This window comes from Telopea speciosissima, chromosome 5, assembly GCF_018873765.1.
Source record: "Telopea speciosissima isolate NSW1024214 ecotype Mountain lineage chromosome 5, Tspe_v1, whole genome shotgun sequence".
Taxonomy (NCBI): domain Eukaryota; kingdom Viridiplantae; phylum Streptophyta; class Magnoliopsida; order Proteales; family Proteaceae; genus Telopea; species Telopea speciosissima.
Window position 1 is genome coordinate 18452843 of NC_057920.1, and position 25033 is coordinate 18477875.

Consider the following 25033-nt stretch of genomic DNA (forward strand, 5'->3'; position numbering starts at 1 on the left):
CCTATCATAAGTTTTAAACATATCTACTTTGAAATTAAGCGGCCCAACCTCTTTAACCTTTATAGTGTTTAAGAAAATAAAAGATCTCATGAACCAATATTTCAAAAAATTTGTCTCTTTGATGAAAGCTGCTTGAAAAGGAGATACAAAACGATTTCAGAAAAATACCCAAGTTTATTAGCTAAAATCGTAGCAATAATTTAATAAAAAAATACATAAATTAATAGGCCTAAACTCATCTACTTGTAATCAACACATGGCTAATCCAAAAAGATAGACTAAGGCTATGTTTGGTATGCATTCTTGGAATGCATTTGAGATCAATTTCACATTCTTGAATGATAAACATAGTTGTTTTTATCGTCTGAGAATGCAAAATCGACCTGGAATGCATACCAAATGCAACTTAAGAGTATTAAAAAATGGAACGAGCCCTTGAATCAGATTGGATTGGATGGTCGCTTTGGGCCGATTCACTTCACTCCATGCTGAACACATGGCATCTTCTCATGAATTTTAGAAGCGTAAAAGAAAACAAGAAACTTCAAAAGAACCAAGGGAGAGGAGATAAAGGGGCAGGGAGCCGGAGAGAGGAAGGGGAAGCTAGAGAGGGAGGAGGGAAAGCAGGAGAGAAGGGAAAGTGAGTCTTGTGGAGAGAGAGAGAGAGAAAGAGAGAGGCAGGGTTACAGACCAAAAAAACTCCTGATCAATCTTTGAGTGCCTCACAAAACCAGAATCCCTTCAAATCCAAGGAGCTTGAGGTTGTGGATATCTATTAAGAGAGCATGTTGGAAAAATTCATCCAAACCATACATATCAACATATGTAAATAAGTAGGATAAATTACTTATCTTAATTGTAGACAAACCGAGATTAATGACAACAATCTCAAACACTATATAAAACGTCATGAATCTAAAGAAACTTGAAGAATCGGTGGGATTGAGTCACTAAATAGTCACAATCGCTTTGTTTTAGCTTTTCTCTCTCTATTATTTATATTCAATAGACTGTAGACGTCCTATAGTGCAAACAATATTCTTGTGAATCAACCTCTAAGATAAAACGACTTCCCAAATATGAGATTATATAGTAATGATGCACTTCACTTTTTTTTTTTGGGTTATCAATGATGCACTTCGCTTAAAGGGCCACTAAAGGCACTTCTCTCTCTCTCTCTCCCCCAAGGAAATTCTACTCATTAATGTTGAAAAGCTAAACAATCCATTGTTTTTTAAGGAACACTTCAGAACTCTCAGGCCCAGGGCACCATATTGTGCAATCAGACCCTTTGAATCAAACACAACATGGATGATACAAGGTTTGGTTCATTTGCAAAAACATAAACTGGAGAGGAGAGACTGTTCTAACCAGTATTCTAAGGTCGTATTCCATTGTAGTGCTTTATTGAAAGAAATATGCTTATCATCCAAACTTGGAACGGTAACCATACAATGATCAGTTATGATTTTCAATCACGGAAACCAGTTGCTGAGCAATTTTTGAATATCAAACGGACCTTCCCAGAAGGTAAATTTAATGCAACTGATTTTGAAGTGAGAACAAAAACCAAAAAGTTTGTTTATGACAAAAAAAGGTATTTAAATTTCACCCTCTGCATCAAGTCAATGAATCCCCCCCCCCCTCTCTCTCTCTCTCTCTTCCCCACACACACACACCACAGAAATTTGCTTGATGCAGCTTTCAGTCAGGTCTAATCATCAAAACCTCTGTAGTAATCATCTACAACTGATTTCCATTTGTGTTCATATCCACAACTTTAATTGAGAGAGAGAGAGAGAGAGAGAAAGTGAATAATAAACTATCTCAAAAGAGAAAGATATACTTTGGATGGCCGAGATGTTGTTTCACACAATTTACAAAAGCCTAAGTTCCCAGACAAACGAAGAAAGATGAGTAAGAAGAACTGCACTTCCCGAAATAATTCAATTTTGTCACCTTGAAGTCCTCATTCCTGCCCGCCCTAGTTTCTTTTGGTTTTTCCTGTTATATACCTTTAAGGTACTAAAACTAAATGTACCTGTCCTCAAGCTAAAAGTTACATTGTATATCAAAGAATTGAAGACCTGCTCATCTTTCTTAGATACTAACTGATAATCACAGATTCAAGTAAAGTCCAGTATTAGTACAACAAAGCAAACACAAGAGCCAGCTTCATCCATTAAGTCGGTCCAAGTTCGACAGGTGTGGCACAAGGGGCAAGAGAGTTGGCAGGAAGATTGATCTCACCCCCTCTTAAAGACAATACGGGACCCTTGACACAACTCGCCCTACTCACAAGGTTTGAGTCCAAAAACACAACTACAACTGTAATGTCATCATGGAAATGACGCCGTACACCACGGTCAATCTTCTTCAAGTCTGAGTATCTCATTTCTCTTTTCTTTGCTGCTTCTTGCAATGCCGTTTTCACCAGCCTCCTAGCACTTCCCTGCATCAACAAAAGCAAATAAAAATAATTTTTCCTTTTTTCATTGCAAGTGGTAGGATTTGGCAGCAGCTAAGACGCATAAATGTTTCACTAGAATGACAGGCTGTGACAAAAATTGCTTTTCACATCAGCAGCAATGAAATGAGCACCGGCCAACAGCAAAGTATGTTAAATAGATGCATGGTTACTGCCAACTGCCAAAGCTTGAAAGGGGTTGATGCAATTTCCAGAAGCAGCCCATCTACAGGGTGTAACTGGACTTGCCCTTGCCAATGAGTATATAGAGGTCGTTGAGGTCAGAAAGTAAATTTATAATACAAGTAATAAGAAGTAACAAACTAAAGTAATAGGCAAAATCAACTTCATAAAGACAAATAATCAAAGAATACAAATCATCACCAAGATGTAGCCTTAGGTACAATTTCCTTTGGAAAATTTCAGGCAATAACAGAACTTACAAGTGTCAATGTAAACTGACCTAGGGCTGGTAATGGTATGTGTGAAATGGTTTTGACTTTTCCTCCCCCACCCCCTCTTATATATTGGAGCTCATTAGAACAGATTTGGCTTTGACAATATGGTCCATCAGGTGGCTGTACCCCTTCCTTATTTATCAAAAAGACCATATATTGTACACTGTTTCTGACCTTTTCGACATCTTCACACCCCCACCCCCCAAAAAAAAAAAAAGAATTTTTGATGATAAGGGATAGTTTTCACAGAAAATGATCAAGAATCACCGAATGCCATCAAAACCCTAATGGAGCTTGGCTATTTCTTTTACGACTTTGACAGGATGGTCTTTTAACTCAAATACCATCCTTTGACCCTTGTCAGAATGACATTTTTTTGTGGTTGAAACAATAAGCCTTCTGATGACTCAAAACTGACATCACAGAAGAATTGCCTCCATAGTAAGCATACAAAAACCACCTAAATTAACTACCCCTATGCAGGCATCATTAGCCCCAGATAGAAAGAGGTAATCCATGCTACCCCAATTCAACTCACTTAGAAACATCAACCATCTCTAGGGTGTAAATGGGCTGGTGCCTGACTCAAATTAATACCCTCAGAAAGTTGCAACCGCAACTGCTAATTACAAATTATTATGAAAATTGAAGCCAGTTTTTTTATCCCCCAAAAAGATGGCTTCCAAGTTTTTTTTTTCACTCGAGTTGAAAAGGAAATGTTTCCTCACCAAAAAAAAATCACGGGAAGTTCAAGGGAGGGGAGAGGGCACACAAAAGAAAGAATAGGCATATATAACCGGAAATTTGAAACCAAGTTCTATACTGAGTAAATATCTTACACTGCGAGGATTATTTTGAACTATATCAACCGCTTCCTGGTTGCTTAGGTGCTCCCAAAGTCCATCAGATGCAAATATAAGAAATTGATCATTTTGCTGAAGTTGATGCACGGATATTGATGGTTCCGAGCTCAAAATAGGCCTTCTGAAAGGTTCGCGAAGGCGGAACTTGGCATACAAAGGCTCCCTATTAAATTCAGCCTTCTTTAAGTATACATCACCAATAGATCTAGAAATCTGCAGATCAAAGATTCTGACAATCAGAGAGCACATATTCAAATTTCATAATAAATACTGCCACTCAATAACCAAAAAGCACAAGTCCACATGTGCAGAAACAAATATTTCACGGGTGGATTTCCTTTCACAAGGCTTCAAAATAATTTTGTTAGTTAAGTTCATCTAAATGAAAGAAAGAAGGCCATGCATTCTAGCATCCTAACACCCACTGCCACTGGCCAGCTTACACAGATGTTGACGTTCCATTCTCCATCTCTCAAATCATACATATAGTTGTTAAAACTTAAAATACTTGATCTTTCAAAGTCTACCTGGCAGTGGAAGATCTAAGAACACAATGCAAACAGGATCTAGTGGACAAGTGCAACAAAGGTGGGGAGGGAGCAGGAGCAAGCACCATATATGGACATGGACAAGCATCTCAGTCAAATAAAGATTCCTGATACCAAGCCTTCATCAATTTCTATCCCTTTTTTTTTTTTTTTTTTTTTTTTTTTTGGGGTGGGGGCTTATGTTCTACATATATACAAATATCAAAAAGTGCGGCCCTTTCTACCTATATAATTAACCACCCTATCTACCATCCCCTGGAACGCATCTAAATGGTCCACAAACAAACAAAGGCGGTAAGAGTATGATATATTCACATATAAGGTTGCTACTATTGTCAGTCTAATCAAAAGGTTTTTAAGGTTAGACCTGTCCAATCCAGCCAGCCAAGACTCATGCATTAGCGGAATGACCAAATTAAACCACTCGTATAAGACAAATATGTACAGTGAAAATATATCTAATGATTCCACAGGAGTGCCAATTCACTCAAGACTTTACAACTTCATCTAATAGCTGTACTCCTAAAAATATTTGCACAGCCATCAGGGAACAGTCCCCACTAAATAATAACACCCCCCCCCAAAAAAAAAAAAAAAAAACAACACGGGCCCTTTTAGTCATATTATTGGCCAATCTATACAAAATACCAAAATGCAGAAAGATGATGACTGCGGAGCAGCTGTCAAGTTAATCAAGGTTTAAAGGTTGTCTGACCTAGCAAACACAAAAACTAAGGTAACCATGATATCTGGTACTTAGTCATCCATTTCATGAAGACATGAACTGATGATTCCACCAAGCAATATCAATCCCTCCATAACTCTTTATAACAGTCTGGAACATCTCATCTGAGTCATCTGACAAACTGATGTCCTACTAGTCTACAAAGGTTGAAAATGAATGCACCATGAACAACAATATTCTTATGCACATGCTAACAGACATAACATTTAGAGTTTTGAACCCCAGCAGGAAAGACGACACCAAGGAAATTGAATGAACACACTTAAAGAATTCATGGTTGAATTTAGGTAAACTAAATGTGTAAACGAGACATTTAGAATCTTAGACCACATCAACATGTGCTGTGGGGATCACCCCTGTATAATTAAAACCACACAGTTAATTATTTAAATCTTACAATCATATAAGGATAAATAAAAAAATATCACGACCTGCTCATGATGTTTTATTTTGGCACGATGTCATGTTTCCTTTCCACATGGCATACTTTGATGTGTGTCCATGTGCTAGAGGATGCCAGACCTATCCCAGTGGTCATATTTGAGCCTGAAATAAGAATGTAGTGGTTAAAAAGTGAGTCTAGTCCCATAAAATTACAAAAATGCCATTTCACAATCATGGTATTTTTGTAATTTTTTGTCACATTGGACTTGCTTTTAATGCACCTCCAGTAATTTTTTGTGCGGATCCTCTAATCGCATGGGTCCATCCATCTTTGGTAATGTGGCAAGTAACGACAGATTTCACTTGCCACAAACATAGTAGTTTTTAAAACCAGACCGGTGGCCCAAAAACACAGAACCACCCTCTTTTCCGGTTCGGACCAGGCAAAAAACCGCCTTCATAGAAAACTAGAATCAGAGTGAATTTCTGAAGACCATCCGGTTTCTAAAAAACCGCTGGATTTTTTTATTTTTATTTTTGGGTTCAGGCACACATGCCTGCTCATAAGGGTTAACCAAACTTTCAAAGTTTCAAGCCACGGAGTGCAAATAAACACAAACACACACACCCCACACACCCGATGTGGGACTAAAGCCCCACCGCAGGGGGTAAGCCATATCTTTTCTTGGTCAAGCGCACACACCAGCTCAAAAGGGTTAACCAACCATTCATGCTGCAAAGTGCAAATAAACACAAACACACACACTCCTCCCATCTGATGTGGGACTAAAGCCCCACTGTGGAGGGCAAAACCGCACGATACGGTTTGATGGTTTCGTAATGGAAACATTTGTGATTAAGGCTCACATGAATAGACTTGAATCACCACCTTATTATTAAAGCATTAGAACACCAACCAAAGTTGTTGCCGCCCTATAGCTTTGTTCACACCCATACAACATTCCCTTATGAGTAATTTTCCAAATTTCAATTAATTATCAATTCTTTTTTTGAACCATGGTTTGACTGGTCAAAATAAGAACCAGGCCACTTTCAATTCAATGCCCAGTTCAGTTTTAAAACCTATGACAAGTTTTCTTTTAAGTGTTTAGTGGGGCTCAATTAGAACTCTATTTTGAGTCTATTTTTTTTCCTAGTCAGTCTAAGTTACCTAATAGGTTAAGGAGTGGGTTAGGACTTTCCTTTAGGAGTCTATTTTTGAGACTTTAATATAAGGTTGTAAGGAGGCAAGTATTGAACACGAATTTTGATTAATGAAAAGCTTTTTGCTGTTCTTCTTCTCCATTGAAGAATTTTTTCTTGTGTTTGATCAAGGCTAGTGGGATTGGGGTTTGATCCAATCGACACCTTGCGGTGGGAAGCCTGGGTGGTTCATTGGTGGGAATGGTGTTTGATCCAATCAACACCTTGCGGTGTGAAGCCCGGTGATTCTTTTGAAGCTCTACATTCAAATTTTAATTCAAGATAAGATTTTTATTCAAACAAGCTGCTGCCAAGGAAATTCTGCAACTACAGTAAGTTTGAATCATCCCCAACCCCTACCAATCTTCTTCTAACCTTCCATACACCCAAACCCTAAGATTCCCCCTTTTTGGTTTAACTTTTCCCAATACCTAATTTCTGCCCAGACCAAACCAGCCAACAAAATCCATCCTTTTTTTGATCGAACTCTCCTCTCACCATAAGGTAAACTCGATCCAGGTATCAGCCCTATGTGACCATCCTAAACCCTAGATTCCCTCATTAGTCCCTTTCAAAAACCCAAAAAACCTAAACCTAACCTGCTGCCAATTCAAGTTTACATTCCTAACACCATTAGAACTTAACAGTACCTTCACTGATAGACTTCCCTACCTCAACTTGACATAACCCACACATCAAACCCTAACCCTAATTTCACCAAAAACACCTATTTTGACCTAGCCGAATTACCTGGTTCATAGCAGATCCTGGTTTATTGGCTTCTAGTTGGTCTCCTACCAATCTAGGACTACATTAGGAATCTCTTTAAGGATTTTGAATTAGACAAGGAATTTTGAAGAAGGCAGCCTAGTTTGTGGCTTATAAAATATGCAATGTAGTTCAGACCTGTAATTCAGTCTATGGTACGATTTTGTTTTTTTAAGAGTTAAGACAATAGTTCTCTTCCAATAGTGATTTGGAAAAAGAATTTTTTGAATTAGCTAAACATAATCGCAGTCTGAAACAAATGAAGAGATCATAGAACTAAACACTTAAAACTACAACTCCCCTGACACTAGCATCAATAAATCCAAGTCAAAGCAAACACACAAGTCCAAATGGGACTACCCTTCAACCTCATCCATCAGTACACTAGTAAAGCTCAATGAAATCATGATTAACATTAACCAGTTGATAAGGGAGTGAGTAATTCATAACTAAATGTAAAAGAAAGAAGGCCTAAGAAAAAATTAAAAGAAATGACTACGGAAGATAATAAGAAGGAAAACAATGCAAACAGCAAGAAAGAACACAAGGAAACAAAAATTGAAAATTAACAAGATGAGATAATTTGAAGCTAGAAAAAATTTCTTTAAATAAAATTGAGAAAGACCAAAATGGAGAAAACCTCTCAAATCCTGTAGGTTTTTGGTACATTGAACTTATTGTCCTATATATCCGAAGGAAACTGAAAAAGATTTTCTATGCTAAAAAAGGGATGCCTTACATGGGCTCCAATGCTAAAACTTAAAATCACTAGAATCTTATCGAGTCAAACAACTTGCCATGATATGACAGGAAGTTTGGTCAGTACATGAGCAAGTAAATAAGAACCACCTAAATGGGAAGTAGTATAAAACGGATTGCCGTATTGATATTTAACATTACTATCATAAAAGAAATTTGGCCAAATAGAGAACAATAAACAGTGATAGATTTGAAGAAAGGCGAGAGCCAAATGCAATATAGATAGGTTAGGAGTGGCTTCCCAAGTAAGTCAAAGTAAAGCACAAGAAGTTCAGGTGCTTCTTCACTTCAAGTATTCAACTAAGTCCATACATTAACAAGTATACTCCAACCAACATAGGCAAAAGCATATGAATTTCAGTAACATCAAGAAGAAAAGACAGCACAATTTGAAGAGTGCTGACATGGTATAAAGGAAATAAAGACAAACACCAAGCAGGGACCTCTTAACCTGAAGGGATTTGCCAAAATCTAGGTCATCCAATATCAAAGAATAAAATCAAGTAAATTTATGTCACATTTTAAGTTATTGTGTGATTCAATTGCCCACCAGAGTTTAAGGATTTGGGAAACAATAAGACACAAGAAAAAACTACAAAAAAATAAGTATGACTCAGTTGCTTATTCAGTACACTCAAATCTTCGAAACTCAACCCAGGAGAATACCTATTATAGAAAGAAAAAAAACAAACAAATTTCGCTGGACCAAGAGCCACCTGTTTATGCTTCAATAAAGATTTATGAGTGGAAGAGAGGAATAGGAAATCTTTCTCATACACCACTCTAATTGCCCCTTTCCCTTCTCCAACAAAACAGTTATGAGCTCTGAGTAGACCAATTGATTGGGTTTTCGTAAAAGATAACTCAAGTGGAAGAGTAACACACCAAGGAGAATCCCAGACAGGTGGCCTACTAGTGCTCCCGATTTGCTATATAGATCCCTGTGTTTGCAAATCATTAACTTTCACAGAAATAGCTGGGAAGGTACAACTGTGTACTCCCATGGAACTATTTACCAGATTAAGAAACAACTTTAAATGGACGGAGTTACATCTAACAAAGTTACAAGGCGTACCAGTAACAGATTACCTGGAATATCATAATCTGAATAATTCCCTTAACAATAACATGCATACAGGAGGGCCCAAATTTATCTACATATCTTGTATAAATAGCAGCTTCCATGGGGTATGACCCACCATTCCTGAGTTCCATGTAAATACTTAAGTGGGCTTACTATTCTATGCATATGTATATATCACGGGCAAAATCTCTATACATCGAAATACCGAATCCAGATACATAATTCTACAGGCATAAAATATTTTATTTATCAGTTCTCAGAAACAGGACCACACTGACTATTATCTGAACTCAGAAATACATTCTCACTAAATGAATTAATATTTAACTATTGGGTCTTTCATAAACAAGCTCTCAGATAACAGGCTGATGTAGAGCTCAAGCAGTACCAGCATAGAAGAAGAAAAACCACGCCCAACAGTGGTTTTGGTTCTAGTTCTAGATTGTGGTGGCCTTGGTTTAGCTTCTAGAAGTCATGTGTGGGCCCTGGGTGAAGACAAGTTGCTGGAATATTAGAAGTTACTACTACTTTAGTTTCTATTTTTGTAATGGTCTTTTAGTATTAATTGATATTTAGATAAGTTGCTATTTTGATACTTTCTTTTTTGGTGTAGTAGTTATTAGATCTCCCTTCTAGAAGGGTTAGTAATTTTGATGTTACTTAAAAGTCAAGTACTCTCCCATACATGGGGAGTTACTAAATTATGTAGCAAGCTTTCATATTTTATAAATACAAGGTAGGGATGACCAGTCCCTATGATTTTGGCTAATATACTTTTGAGTCTTCTTCATGGTGAAGTGGAATGCCACTGTGGTGAAGCAGCAGCCCCTTGGTGGATGAAGCTAAGGACTGATTAGTGGTGAATCCAATCACAGGCCAGTGGTGGAGATACCCTGGTCATATCCCTTTTCCTTCCTCCTTCCTCTTCCATTATTCCTTCTATTTTCCTGCATACCCATAGCTTGCGAGGGAAGTTTCTGCTGCACTTGGACTTCTGTTTGAAGATAGGAAGTGGCCTTGAATCCATCCAACACTAATGCTAAAGATCTTCTCAATAGCTGAGCAACTACTGTTGTCGGTTTTAACCAGGTACAGCAACCTGCAGTTCTGTTTTCCTTTCAGTTCTAGCTCATGTTATGGCTTCTGTAACAGCAGATTCAACCCTCTGATTGGGCCTAAATTTTGCAAGTTTCTGCCCTTCTAAACTATCTTCCATCGACCTGAATTTGAAGTCCATCAGGTTACTGATCTGAAGATATTTAAGTTTCTCTTACTCACTATTTTGCTGTTTACCTAAGTTCTTATTTTCTGTCCACCCCTATTGACTATTGCTACTAATCCAACTGTTGGATTTGCTTGGGATTCTTGGGCAGGAATCTAGCTACCTTCGACCAGTTTTTGGATATCATTTTAGCTCTTAATCTTTGTTGGTTTAAGCCTCTTAATTTCAGGTCTCCTATTACTCTGTTAGTCTGTCCTGTGGGTTAGTTCCCTTAAACTGCTTTTCAGATTAGAGAGACGCATCAATTAGCAACAGAGCACATGGATCCCCAACCTTCTGATCCAGCCAGTTTTCAAGAATCCTTAAACCAAGTCACTGATATGATCTGGTAGCTCAACCATCAGGTGGCTGCTATAGAACAGCTCATATTGACCCTATGGTTGACACTCATAAAGTAAAGTTGGAACTGAAAGAATACGACAAGCATGACCCTCAAGTACTCTATGATTGGATGTGTTGTTTAGATGAATACTATGGTTGGGTAGACTTGACAAAACCAAGGAAGCTACAACTAGCTCGAGCCAATCTAATCGGGCCCAAGAATTGTGGAGGAGTAATGAAAGACAGTTGCAACAAAGAGATGCAGCCCCAACCACTTGGAATGAGATGAAAGAGGCACTAAAAGACAAATACCAGCCACAAACCTTCAAAATGTGTCTGCATGACCAACTCAACTTGTACGACAAGGTGCATCATCAGTAGCAGACCACATGGATCAGTTTGATACCCTGGTGTCACGTACAGGTATCAAAGAGGATGACCAGCTGATATCTCAATTCAAACTGGGAGTGAGGCCGGAAATCTGAAAGGAGATAGGTGTGCAGACATTTACAACCTTCAGGATTGTTTCGAGAAGGCCCTGTGAGCAAAGGAGTTACTGAGTACTCCCGTGAGACGATTTTGCACTTAAGCCGCAGCGAGTAGGAGGAGCACCAGTCATCAGGCCCACAGGTCAACCAGCTCCCACTACTACCCCCACACATGCAGACAACAAAGAAAAAACCACATGGCCAGCACCAACAGGACCCAATGTTTTCTCTCATTCACAGTGTTTTGACACATTACCAAGTTCTTTGAGATAGCAACTCAATGTAATAATTTATGGTATAGATCATAGTTCGAGAACTGGCGAGATCTCGCCGAGTTTCTCGGTTTTTAGAAAAGCCGAGACGAGACTGCCTACGAGTCTCAAAAGTGCAAGATCTTGGTTGGATCTCGGTTTCGACCCATTATTTTAACCCACTTACCACTTAAATACCTTACCTAATTGGACAAAACTCGACATATCTCGGCGAGATCTCGGATCTCGGGTCCAGACCTCGGGTTGACCCAAAGTTGAGGCTTCCAGTTGAAAAAAAAAAAAATGCACCAACTCAGCGAGATCTAGCCGAGATCTCAACTCGTCTCAGTTTTTCCAAGAGTCGAGTTGGTACCGAGACCCGAGTTTTAGTACCTTGGTATAGATGATGATGACGAGGGAGAGGTGACTGCACCTTACTAGACAATGTTGACATAGAAGATGAAGTTGATGACATGGAACCTGAGGACATGTACGGAGTACATGTGGTTAGCCGCGTCCTGCTAATGGAAACCAATGAGAGGATTGTCGCCGGCATTGCATCTTCTACACTCGTATGCGTGCTGGAGACACAAACACATAAGTAATTATTGATGGTGGCAGCTGTGTAAACATGATTTCAAAAACCTTTGTTGATAAGGCTAAGCTACGTTCCGGAAAACACCCACAACCACACAAAATCTCCCTACTCAATGACAACACAATGGAGGTAAACCAGCGGTGTCAAGCACCTTTGAAACTTGGTCATTATGATGAGGCAGTATGGTGTGATGTCATCCCAATAAAGTTGACTGATGTACTTTTGGGACAAACCTGGATCTATGACATTGATGTGTTGGTAGGTGGTACAAAGAACCAATGCATCTTCAAATTCAAGGGCAAGCTCATCATTCTGTGCCTCATAAATATCCATGTAGAACAAGCCAGGCATAGAGCTCTGAGGGCTAACCAGAAGGAGGTTGCTACAGAAAAGAAGGTATTGGCACTACCACATAAGGAGTTCGTGAAGAACAGTCAGGAGTCAGGACTGATATTGGCACAGTCACTCAGGAAATGACTCCACAAGAGGCTAAATTTCCTAAGTCGATACAGGACCTACTATCAAACTTCTCAGACTTAGTGTGAATGAACTACCCCTGATGTGCAATCTTCATCACACCATCAATATGGTACCCGGATCAGTGTCACCAAACCTACCAACCTATAGACTGATCCCCACAAAGCACATGGAGTTGAAACAAAAACAAAAAGTGGGTGATTTGCTGAAAAAGGGGCTTCATACAGGAGAGCATGAGTCCATGTGCAGTACCAGCCCTCCTCACACCAAAGAAAGATGGAGCGTGGCATATGTGCATGGACAACCGAACTATAAATAATCACCACCAAGTACTGGTTTCCTATTCCCCGACTTGACGATATGCTGGACATGTTGGCTGGTGCAAAGATCTTTTCCAAAATAGATCTCAAGAGCGGATATCATCAGATACGCATCAGCTTAGGTGACGAGTGGAAAACTGCCATGGTCTCTATGAAGAGAATGTTATGTCTTTTGGTCTCACTAACGCACCCAACACATTCATGCGTGTGATGAATCAGGTATTACACTACGCCCCTTCATTGGTAAATTTTTAGTTGTTTACTTTGACGACATTTTGATATACAACAAAAAGGAGGACCACCTAGACCACTTGAGAAGCATGATGTGAGTACTTCAAGTGGAGACTTTATATTAACTTAAAAAAATTGTTTTATTATGCTTCCCAGAGTCATATTCCTGGGATTCATATATCATCAAACGGAATTGAAGTAGATCTAGAGAAAGTTAAGAGTATCTTAGACTGGCCAGCACTTAAGACTCTTACCGAAGCTAGAAGCTTCAACAGCTTTTTCATTTTACCACAGGTTCATTAGAGATTTCAGCACCATTATGGCTCCTATCACAAAATGTATGAAAACTAGCAAAGGTAAATTTGAATGGATGCCTGCAACCACTAAGGCCCTCGATCGTATCAAGAAGAAGATGACAGAGGCTCTTATTCTACAACTTCCCGACTTTAACAAAGTGTTTGAGGTGGCTACCGATGCATTACACATTGGCATAGGTGGAGTCCTTATGAAAGGAGGACATCCTATTACCATTATAGTGAAAAATTGAACGACGCCAAGACAAGATATCCAGTATGTAGTTGTGCTGCAAGTACTCAAGCATTGGCATCATTAGTCGGCAAGGACTTTGTCTTGTTTATAGGCCATGAAGCCTTGAAGCATCTTCATTCTCAGAAGACAGTCAGTAATCAACATGCCAAATGGGTAGCCTATCTTTAGGAGTTTACCTTACACTAAAGTACAAGGCAAGTAAGGAGAACATAGTAGCGGTTGCCTTGAGTCGAAAGGTGCTCTACACAATTCCTCGGCTCACACTATGAACATTGACCACATCAAGGGGGAATACGCAGCTGATAAAGACTTCTCTTCCATCTACCAGACACTACAGAAAGGTGAAAGACATTCTAAGCATTCTAGACATGATGGATTTCTATTCTATGGCACTTGTCTCTGCATCCTAGATACATCCCTCCAACGTAACCTTAAACAGGAGTTACATGGTGAAGGACTCAGAGGGCAATTCGGGAAAGATAAAACCCTCCTATTGTTGATAAATACTATTACGATGGGCTTCGAGCATGTTATTCAGAGATGTTGAGTTTCCAAGTTAGCAAAGGGGATTAAACAGAATATGGGTCTGAACTCTCCACTACCAATTGCCCATATACCGTGGCAAGATAGTCGTATGGTCTTCATGCTCAGGTTCCTGACTACTTGAGAAAGGCACAATTCAATACTAGTGGTGATGGACCATTTTTCAAGATGGCATACTTCTCTTCCATCTACCAGACACTGCAGCAAGGTGAAAGAGATTCTAAGTATTCTATCCATTATGGGTTTCTATTCTACAGCAGTAATCTCTGCATCCCAAATACATCCCTCCAACATGATCTTATATAAGAGTTACATGGTAGAGGACTCGGAGGACACTTGGGGAAAGATAAAACTCTCCTACAAGTTGTTGATAGATAATATTGGCCATGGTTACAAAATGACGTTGAGCATGTAATTCAGAGATGTCGAGTTTGCCAATTAGCAAAGGGGACTAAACAGAATATGGGTTTATACTCTCCACTAGACATTCCCCATATACCATGGTGAGATATCAGAATGGACTTTGTGCTCGGGTTGCCGACTAATCAAGAAAGAAATGATCCAATACTAGTGGTAGTGGATTGTTTTTCAACAGCATATGGGTTTATACTCTCCACTAGACATTCCCCATATACCGTGGTGAGATATTAGAATGGACTTTGTGCTTGGGTTGCCGACTAGTCAAGAAAGAAATGATCCAATACTAGTGGTAGTGGATTGTTTTTCAAAGGTAGCATACTTCATCCCCTGTCAGAAGACCTTTGATGCGAGTCACATAGCCTCGGTCTTCTTTAAAGAGGTTGATGCAGCACCTAGTGCCCACACCCAAAGGAAGAAGAAGCAGCCCTGAAATTAGGGCTTAGTTTGGGAGCCATAGCTTAGGTTTGCATTTTAGTATGTTCCATAATTAGTTTTTATTTCAGCTTATTTGTAAACTTAAATTGAACCGGTTAAAACCATGGTTCACTTTAAGTGATTTAACTAAGTCTTTTATTTTAAGTTGTTAGGGACAATTAGGTCTTTTTACTTTACATTTTTAAGTTGTTTTATTAAGTCCCCACCCCCCACGATTTAGTGAGGGAGTGTTTTGCTTAGACTAGGATTTGGCCATTGGCCTTTTATTATAAAAAGTAAATTTCGTGGGAGGCTCCCCCTACAGTTGAATAATTTAAAAAAAAAAAAAAACAGAATTGTGCTGCCGCCATTGTTGCTGCTACTGCTGCTCCTTGTGAGGTTGCATCCTTGTGGGTCTATCAAGGTGGAAAGAATAGGTGGATTTCCTACGACTCCTTGCGCCGTGACAGCCGGGAGGATCCCTAAGATTAAAGGTGGTTCTATCCTTCTCCATTGTTCAAGTTTCAGCTGCTGTTATCTCCCCCCCCCCCCTCTTCACAAATTAAAACCTAAAGCCCTAAACCCTGCACAGACCATTCCAGCCATCACCTTCCTCTCAGACTTGGATCGATAATCCCCCTCCCCAATTGGGAAACTCAATCTGAGTTTGGTCCCCAAACTCCCATCCAAACCCTAGAAAATCCTACCCCATTAATTCCCCCAAAAACCCTAAATTCCAGAATCATTACTTCCAGCCATCCATTACTCATCAAACCTTGGCCGAATCCTCTCCTCTACCCTTAGAAAACTTGACCTAAAGCCCTTCCCTAAATTCCAAGTCTAAACCCTAATTTCACCTAATTTTCTAATTTTTCAAAACCCGAAACCCTAACCCTAATTTTCTGAAATTTGAAATTTTATTCAAACCTTGTTCAAACCTTCACTGTTAGCTTCTCCTAGGCCTGCCTAACATTACCATATAAAATTTACCCCCATTCCTCTAACCCTAACCCTAGAAATTGATCTAAATTCCTAATTCTGCCCATTCGAACCAGCAGCCCCTTTTAGATCCTGTTGCTTGGCCTCTAGTAAGATCCTTCTCCTGTCTAGAGCTACATTAGAGGTTCTACATTTACACGGACTTCCCAACTGAATCATAGTAGACAAAGATATCAAATTCATGAGTTAATTTTAGAAGGCACTATGGATGAAGACAAAGGTTCCATTTTTCTACAGCCCACCATCCAGACTGAATAGCCAACCGAAGTTTGGGTAATTTGCAATGGTGTCTTGTTCAGGATTATGAAAAGAATTGGCTGTCTATTTTGGACATCGCAGAAGTAGCTTACAACAATTCTGCGAACCAGGCAACTAGCCGCACTGTTTGAGATTATGAAAAGAATTGGCTGTCTATTTTGGACATCGCATAATTTGCCCACAATTCTGCGAACCAGACAACTAGCTGCACACTGTTTGAGATTGTTTTTGGGATTCAGCCCAAGCGACCTATTGATCTAGTACCACTTACGGCACATGCAGGCATCAGCATTGAGGCAGATGAGTTCTTACGTCATATCAAAGAGATACATACAGATGTCGATAGACAGATATCCCTCAGCAAAGATGCCTACAACTCTACAAGGCTGTAGTTGACCGTCATCGACGATATTTGGAGTTCAAACTGAGTTACATGGTGATGGTGTGTATTACTTCGGAAAGCTTTCCCCTGGGTGCAAACACAAAACTTCACCTGTACCATATGAGTCCCTTTAAGGTCCTTAACAAGTATGGCCCATTGCTTATGTCCTAGAGCTACCTGACGACATGGCCATAAGTAAGGTGTTCAATGTAGCTGACTTAACTATCTATTTGGGACATCACTCTAATGAAGAAGAATATGAGCACATGTTTCAATTGCCGCAAATGACACCAACAGTTGAGGACCAGATTGAAGAAGTGTTGGAGGATAACTACACTATGACAAGACATGGCGGCAGCTACCATTCATTCTTAATCAAGTGGAACGGAAGTCGGGGACTGATGCTACCTTGATTCATGCTAATGATTTTCAACGACTCGAACCTGACTTGTATGAGCGCCATATGTCATTTATCCATTTGTTGGGGAAAAATGATTCCAAGCAGGGGAGAGTTGACGTACAGCTCAAGCAGTACCAATATTAGAGAAAGATCCACCAGGCCCAACAGTGAGCCCACAGTTTGAGAACCAGGCTCAGCAGTAACCCATGGTTTTGGTTTTGGTTCTCGTTCTAGATTGTGTGGTGGCCTTGGTTTAGCTTCTAGATGTCATATGTGGGCCCTGGTGTGAAAACAAGTTGCTGGAATATTCTGTTCGAAGTTACTACTTTAGTTTCTATTTTTGTAATGGTTCTTAGTATTAACTCAATAGATATTTAGTAGTTGCTATTTGATACTTTCTTCCTAGGTATAGTAGTTATTAGATCTCCCTTCTAGAAGGGTTACTAATTTTGATTTTACTTGAAAGTCAAGTACTCTCCCATGCATGAAGAGTCACTAAATTTAGTAGCAAACTTTCATATTTTATAAATACAAGGTAAGGGTGACCAGTCCCCATGATTTTGGCTGGTATACTATTGTGTCTTCTTCATGGTGAAGTGGAATGCTCTGTGGTGAAGCTAAGGACTGATTGACTAATCCACTATCACTACTAATCCAACTGTTGGATTTGCTTGAGATTTTGAGAATACCTTGGGCAGGAATCTAGCTAGCTTCGACAAGTTTCAGGATCTCATCCGAGTTCCTGATCTTCTTTGGTTTAAGACTCTTCATTTGTATCCAATTACACTGCTATTCTGTCTTGTGGATTAGTTCTCTTAAATCGGATTTTCAGGTTAGAAAATCAAATCACAGGCCCATTATTTTACTCACAATAGTATGAATTTAGAAATATATTTCTAACTAAATAGAATTATTATTTAACTATTTCATAATTTATTTGTAAAACATTAAAAAAAATTAATTGAAGCCATGTGAATAATGGCTAAGATACCCAATGGTCTTAGACAACGTTTTGAATGAGAAAAGTGACAACAAAAAACAAATTTGATTTAACTAATAATTGCTAGAATAGGATCACTACAAAAATTATTCTCAAATTCACTAATTGACTTAAATAAGATACCCCATTGTCTTTTTGCATTAATGTTGAATGAATGATTGTTTAGAGGACGGGCCTTGGAAGTCGGAACAATGGTAAGGCTGCTCCATTGCGACCTAGTGGTCACGGGTTCGAGTCGGGACACAGCCTCTCCGCAAAGTGGAGGTAAGGTTACGTACATTATGACCCTCCCCAGACCCTGCAATGGCGGAAGCCTCGTGCACTGGGTACACCCTTTTGTTGAGTGAATGATTGTTTAATTCATTCATTTGAATAAAAATATTAATAGTTAACTACTGAGATTTAAATGTCTTGTTTTTTATTTTCCTTTCACTAGTTTTATCACCAAAAGAGCTTGCTGAATTGCAAAACACACATCCTCCTTTGTGATAGACCTAAACAAAAACTCCATCAGGTCTTAACTTCAGCCATTCTCAAGCTCACTAGCCAAAAAAAAAACTATACGAGGGAATTTCCCTTCTCTGACCCTTAGGTATCAAAAACAACCCGAAAACAGGAAGCTAAAATGCAATGCAAGCTCTAACAATTTGATAAAAAAAAAACATATGAAAGCTTCTACATATATGTCTGAAGTACATAAGGTAAACAGTTCAGTATAACTTAATCCATTTGATGCAGATCTCAGCCAAAAGAAATGAAGAGAAAGATCTCCTGTGGATTTGGTTGGTCTGATTCAACCATGAGCCAGATTTCCGGATTGAACCAACCCTGCGGTTCAGTTTCTAGTTCAAATCTGGTCCTATGGTTACTATTCACGGTTACCGTTCGAGTTTATTTCTTTTATTTTATTAATATTTAGTTGTTTAAAAAAAAAATGTTTAGTTGTTTAGACAGACTGAAATACATCTTATAAATTCCAGATCTGCTTGGGATTTTATTTCAGTTTCCTAGTTAGTTTATGTTATTTTCAGTTCATAAATGGTTTAAGCCTTTCCTTTTTGAGTTTGACTCTCTGTTTAGCGCTACTCTATATAAGTTTGTAAGGGGCTACAGCCCTACCCACGAATTTGCTAATAAGAAGAAAGCTTTTCAGCTCAACAATCAGTGGATTTCAGACCTTTTGCATGGGTGTATTCACAGGTGGCTCATTGGATTATGAGTGTTCTGTTACTGTGGATTCAGCAAGGGATTCTGGTGAATTCCAGTTCCCAATAGATGGAATACTGGTTATCTTTATTCCTTTCTTCCTTCCATCAATCAAGTAAGCTTCTGAACTTTTCTTTTCTATCCTGCGTAAGTCTACTTTCCTAATTTTGTTCTTAGTTAATTATCATTTTGTTAGTCATGTTTCTTGTTCTTTAAATTCAGAATTCAACTCAATACATCATTCCTACTTTCTGTTTCAGAATCAGTTTTCAAAATTCAATCTTTTCTGTCAAATTTTAATTTCCTAGTCCTCAACTAGGATGTCTTAAAACTCTTTACTTGAAATTGATTTCTGAAATCTTACTTCAGTTTACTGTCCTATAGTTCGTTTCAACTCTTGCAATGGTTTAAAATCTGAATCTGCCATTGATTATCAGTTTTGAGTGGTCCTACCTCCAGTAAGATTCTTCAATAGCTAATTATCCAGCCATAGGATTGTCCTTATATTTTGATATCTTGTTCCCCTAACAAAACAGTCCATTCGTCCGGAAAATTAGCACCTGCCTTTTTGATCTGTTGTTATAAAATTTCTCTTGGACGTGGTTTCTTATCTTTCACTGTGATTCTGGTTTTACTGTGAATTCTGATCCCTAATCCTTAGGTGACCTAGAACCCCATCACCATTCCTCTATGGTGGATGCAATTACCATGCTCTAGTAACTGCTGAGACTCTTGATTAGCATTACAACAGTTTGGAAGTTCCTTGGAAAAATACTGATACATGGATAGAGTACAGAAATGTATAGAACTTGGAAACAGCAAAACAATTATGATAGTTGCCACCATAGGGAAAAAGAAAAATTAACTCTTACAAGGTAAATAAGAATTTTACCTGTATGAGCCCCTTCACACGCCATACGTTATGCTTCAAAACCACAATCTGTGAATCATCAGGATGCAGAGAATGCAGCTCCTGTCTTACAGACTCTATACTTGCATTATGCTCCGCCGACAGCTGGACGGATAAGACCTCCCCAGTTGCTTTTACTAGCCTCCCTAAAACAGCACGAGAATCACCAAGATTGGCGATATAGAGGGTGCCACTGCATATCACACCAACCAAGCAGCAAGATCCAACAGCTGCAATTTGTGGTTTCATTGGCCATTGTTTGGTAACAAGAGAGAAAAACCCTTCTTCAGTTGCTTGAAATGCTTTCCTTATTACGTCCACTGACATGGCCTGCTGCTCAGAAGTAAATCCTGCAGAACACCAATATGAAGGACTGAAAAATTATGAACAGTTACTTGATCTCAAACCTCAAGAACCACCATGGAAATAGAGAATGGTAAAAGACTGAACTGGAAAACAATACAAAATCATCAAAATTCAACAGTTGAAAAAAAGGTTAGTTCCATGTTGAAAGAGAGCATCATCCAATCTTAGTGGGGTTCAGCTCACATACTTTTAAGATGGTGGAAAAGGTGATCGTTGATGTAGCGTGCAGTCTCAGGCCCGCCGTGGCCATCATATATCCCAACAAAAGTTCCATAGGGGCCAGACTCCAGTGAGCTCAATGAGCCTGACTCAATCTGACTCTGATCTTCGAGCAAATTGTTGGCCTGAACAACAGCCATGGAGAATTCGCCATTAAGATGCTGCCCACTATCTTTGTACCAGAGAAGCCCGTCTTGTCTCCCCACAGCATCCGAGCCAGCGTGAACATAACGATCCGAAGACGGCCGCCAACAGGCCCTCAAAAAGTTCATCAACCCCGATAACATCCCTCATTTCCCCCAAACCAACCTCCAATTTCTCCACATCCAAACAGGATTTGGATGTACAACACCAATTCAATCGTGTCCAAATGAATAAAAATCCTTCTGCTGCCTCCCTTCTCCTCCTTCGCTGTTCAAGGAAAACCACGCACCCAATAAATCAAAAGTATAACAGAGTTAAAAGTACCACGATAACAGAAAAGAATGAAAATTTTGCAGCAAACCCCGGCAGTTCTTGGTTTGCTTCAGTGAAAAATCACACCAACAGAAACCAATAGGTCGGAAAATCTTAACCCATCCACGTTTCTCCTCGAAACAAATAAAACAGCAATCCAATAGGTATGAAAGGGCAAAAAAGATATAACAACAGAAATAACAAAGCTGGGTGAAACAAATAGGGAAATCAAGTCCACTTCTATTTCCACAGGCTAAGTGTTTGGTCAGACATCCCAACTCCAGAAGGACTCGAGAGTCAATACTCAAATTCAAAAACCCATCTCTACTTTCACACTGCGAGAAAAACCCAGAAACCAAAACCCGAAAATCCATCAATTTTTTCAAAAAAATTGCACATTTTCTCAAATAAAACCAATAATAAACGAAGAATATAAAAAGGGAAAAACCCACCGTCGTCTTCAACTTTTTTTTTTCCTTCCTTGCTTCTGACCAGTTACTCGGCTTTACAAATGAAGGCGATAGAGATCTGAAAAGCGAATCAGTCCATGTGGTTCTGAAAGCGTTAGATCTGTAGATCCATCAAATCAGAAACAAACAGATAAATCTTGGGTTCTCTCTCGTTTTTATATATAAATAAATCCCTTCTTCTCCGCTGCTTTCCTGTAAGGATGGATGAAGGAATGGACAATCTAAAAAAAAGTAACAGATTCAACTAAAGAGTAAAGAAGTTTTCAATCAAAATCTTATGTGTTTGATTGGGAGAACTGACTGAAACTCTCTCGTCCTTCTCAGCGGACAAAGCCCATAAAAACCAACAAACAAGGGCTTAAGGCCAGCAAAGCAGAGGCCAGAGCCATGGGCTCCACAAAACTAGAGAGAAAGAAAAACTGATGAGGTTAGCTTTCACTATTTCATTAAATCTTTTTTTTTTTTAATTATTTTTTTTCAATAAATTAAAATTAAATTAAACTAACCCTGTTTGGTTTCCTAATGAATGAACTCAAAAAAAAAAAACACCCACGGGTCACGCTTTGGACCTTTCTCATGAATTCCTCAAGACTGTCACTCACTAACTTACGCCCATGATGATATATTATCTCTTCACGCAATTCACACCCCTATGAGGTATACATCATCCAACTGCAAAACATGCAATCATCCGTATGGATTGTGTGATCATTTTTAATGTGGTTTGTTTTCAACATACTAATCCATCCATGATGGTTTCAAAATGGGTCGGTATCAGATTGCCCGTATCGGGCAGCGATCTGCATCGGTATCGTTAGTCACCGATCCCTGTCTGATACTATATCAGTGGTACGGTACAGACCAAACGTAAAAAATGTCCAAAAAAAAAAACTATTTTTTATTTTTTAAGAAAATCCAAGGGTATTTCTCTCCAATACAGGTAATCTGATCCGATTCCGTATCAGTATCATATTGGTTTTTGAGATGGTCGATACCCGATCCAATACCATGCATACACTTAATCCATGGCCGGTAAACCTTGACCCGATCCGATATCCTGTCACTTTCACTCTATCTCTTGGGTACTAAATATTTTTTTATGTTTAGTCAATTTTTTAAAGAAATAAAGATTAAGAAAAATAATATTTTTTAATAATATATATAAAAGTTTATAGAAAACATGGACTGGAATGTGCAATATGAGCAAGTCCATATTCATACCCAAAAAAAACAAAAAAACCATCATATTGTATAGTAATGATTCATATATTTTCTATGGATTTGAATGTTGACAATTTTGGTTTTTTTTCATATTTTATTTTTATTTTAGGGTAAGTGATCGTTGTCTGATCATGTAGCTCCTACACTAGCATGGAGTCAAAAAGAACAAGCGCAAGGGCATTAATATGGACAAGATTTTAAATTTTAGACCCAATTTTTAAAATTTTATTTGAAAACTCATAAAGCATGGGCTAACTACTATGTCTAACTTTGGTTTTTCCTAGTCAAAGAGTAGACTAGCACCTTTTTTGGTCGTATCATATTTTATTTGCTTTGCTAGAAATAACTGTGTCAAATATGGTAAGGCTACGTTTGGTAAATGTCTGAACAAAGAACGGCGTTCTTGACTAAGAACGTTCTTTTGCGTTCTTTGTTTAGAATGGCGTTCGAGACCAAAAATGACTGTTTAGTAACGGTCTCAAAGAGCTGTTCGAAACGAAAATGGTGTTTGGTAAAACTGTTCTTCCCTATTTGATGTTAATTACAAAATTGCCATTTCCTTCTAAATTACACCAATAAATACTTGTAAAATTCTTTTCTCTCTTACCTACCTTGGCATAAAATTAAAATATCTCATTAACATAACCAAAGTAATTATAAAAATATACCAAATTTAGAAAATGCCATTAAAATTGGGTTCTTATGTGGATTAGTGTCATAACCGACAATGCTATGAACAGTTGAATAAAAATTGGGCCTTGGTGGATTCGAACCATCCCCTTGGAACATGGTCATGTTCCAAGTGCTCTACCAATTTGAGCTAAAGACCCATCAAGTACTCATTGATTAGGGGACACAGGATAAAGTATTGTTAATTAATTTCATGTGTTCTTCCAAGTAGTACTTCCCAGCTATTTTTTTTGTGGTAAGGTGGTACTTCCCAGCTAGGACCACCAGTCTATACATGCAAAAACATACAATCTGGTCGGCTTGTAAACAGAATGGATCCATCACAACCCTATAATTAGAAATCACTAATGATGGTGGCACTGCTGTCTACAGAATGGATCCATCACGCCCTATAATTCAAAAATCATCTATTAGGCAAGGAAGGAAAGATAATAAGGATTTCATACTAGTATAGTAATGAGATGAGCTTATAGCATTTTATTATACTGAATTTTATGAAGCAGACCAACATAAACCCATGCACAGTAAGTTTACTTTTCATATCCAACAGAGTTCAGTCAAAACAAGCAAGGAAAGATAATACAATGTAATATCCAACTGAAACTCCATGAATTCCACTGAACAACAGAGACCCACAATCTCAACTTACAACATAATCAAGAGATCATCTGCTCAAAAAATTTAAATGTTCTTTTTTTTTTTTTGAAGAAATAAAAAAGCAAATAGAGAAGAACACTGACTCGCATTACCATAGAAGGATAAAATCATAAGGAAGAAAATCGATACAAAATTTATTCAAAATTTATTCAAAATCAAGAATACAAAGCAATTTCTATTCAGTAAATAGAGAAAACAAAAAAAAAAAAACCCAACTAAATCGAGTAATGTACCATTACAAAGAGAGAGCGAGAGCTACGAGATCTGCTACCTTACGAGAGAGAGTGGGAGAGAGAGAGTCACCTTCACACTGCAGTGCGAGCGGGTCGTGGTAGAGAGGATCACGCAGAATCCTTCAAGTTGTTGCTCCAAATCCCGAGACAAAAAACTGAAGTGAGGGAAAGAACGAGACAGAGAGATAATAAAATCATCACAGAGAAGGAAAGAAGAAAAAGGCAAAAGCAGAACTGGAATGACTCAAAGATAATAAAATCCCCAAAATCCATTATACCCATAACATCCATACCTAAAAACAAACCAGAAAATTCACATTATGTATGAATAAAATCCCCAAAATCCCTAACATCCATTCCTAAAAATCCAGACCTAAAAATCAATTTTCTCAA

The 25033-nt window shown here is 38.5% G+C and overlaps 1 protein-coding gene across 1 annotated transcript; it reads right to left on the reverse strand.

Annotated features, from left to right (window-relative positions):
* Positions 1-1818: 1818 nt before the first annotated feature.
* On the reverse strand, positions 1819-22205 carry LOC122661562 (probable protein phosphatase 2C 60). Its single transcript, XM_043856998.1, has 5 exons — positions 21822-22205; positions 20882-21324; positions 20311-20678; positions 3765-4001; positions 1819-2452 (listed from the first exon to the last, which is right to left on the reverse strand). The coding sequence occupies exons 2-5, from the start codon at positions 21198-21200 to the stop codon at positions 2183-2185; spliced, it is 1194 nt and encodes a 397-aa protein (XP_043712933.1). The 5' UTR covers positions 21201-21324; positions 21822-22205; the 3' UTR covers positions 1819-2182.
* Positions 22206-25033: the final 2828 nt, after the last annotated feature.

Excerpts from the sequence above, each read along its gene's own strand:
- LOC122661562 (XM_043856998.1), bottom strand. The coding sequence starts at position 21,200 with ATGTTATCGGGGTTGATGAACTTTTTGAGGGCCTGTTGGCGGCCGTCT. Across the intron at positions 4,002-20,310 it reads GTGTGAAGGGGCTCATACAG|ATTTCTAGATCTATTGGTGA; the intron begins GTAAAATTCTTA and ends TTTGATCTGCAG. Across the intron at positions 2,453-3,764 it reads TTCAAAATAATCCTCGCAGT|GGAAGTGCTAGGAGGCTGGT; the intron begins GTAAGATATTTA and ends TTGTTGATGCAG.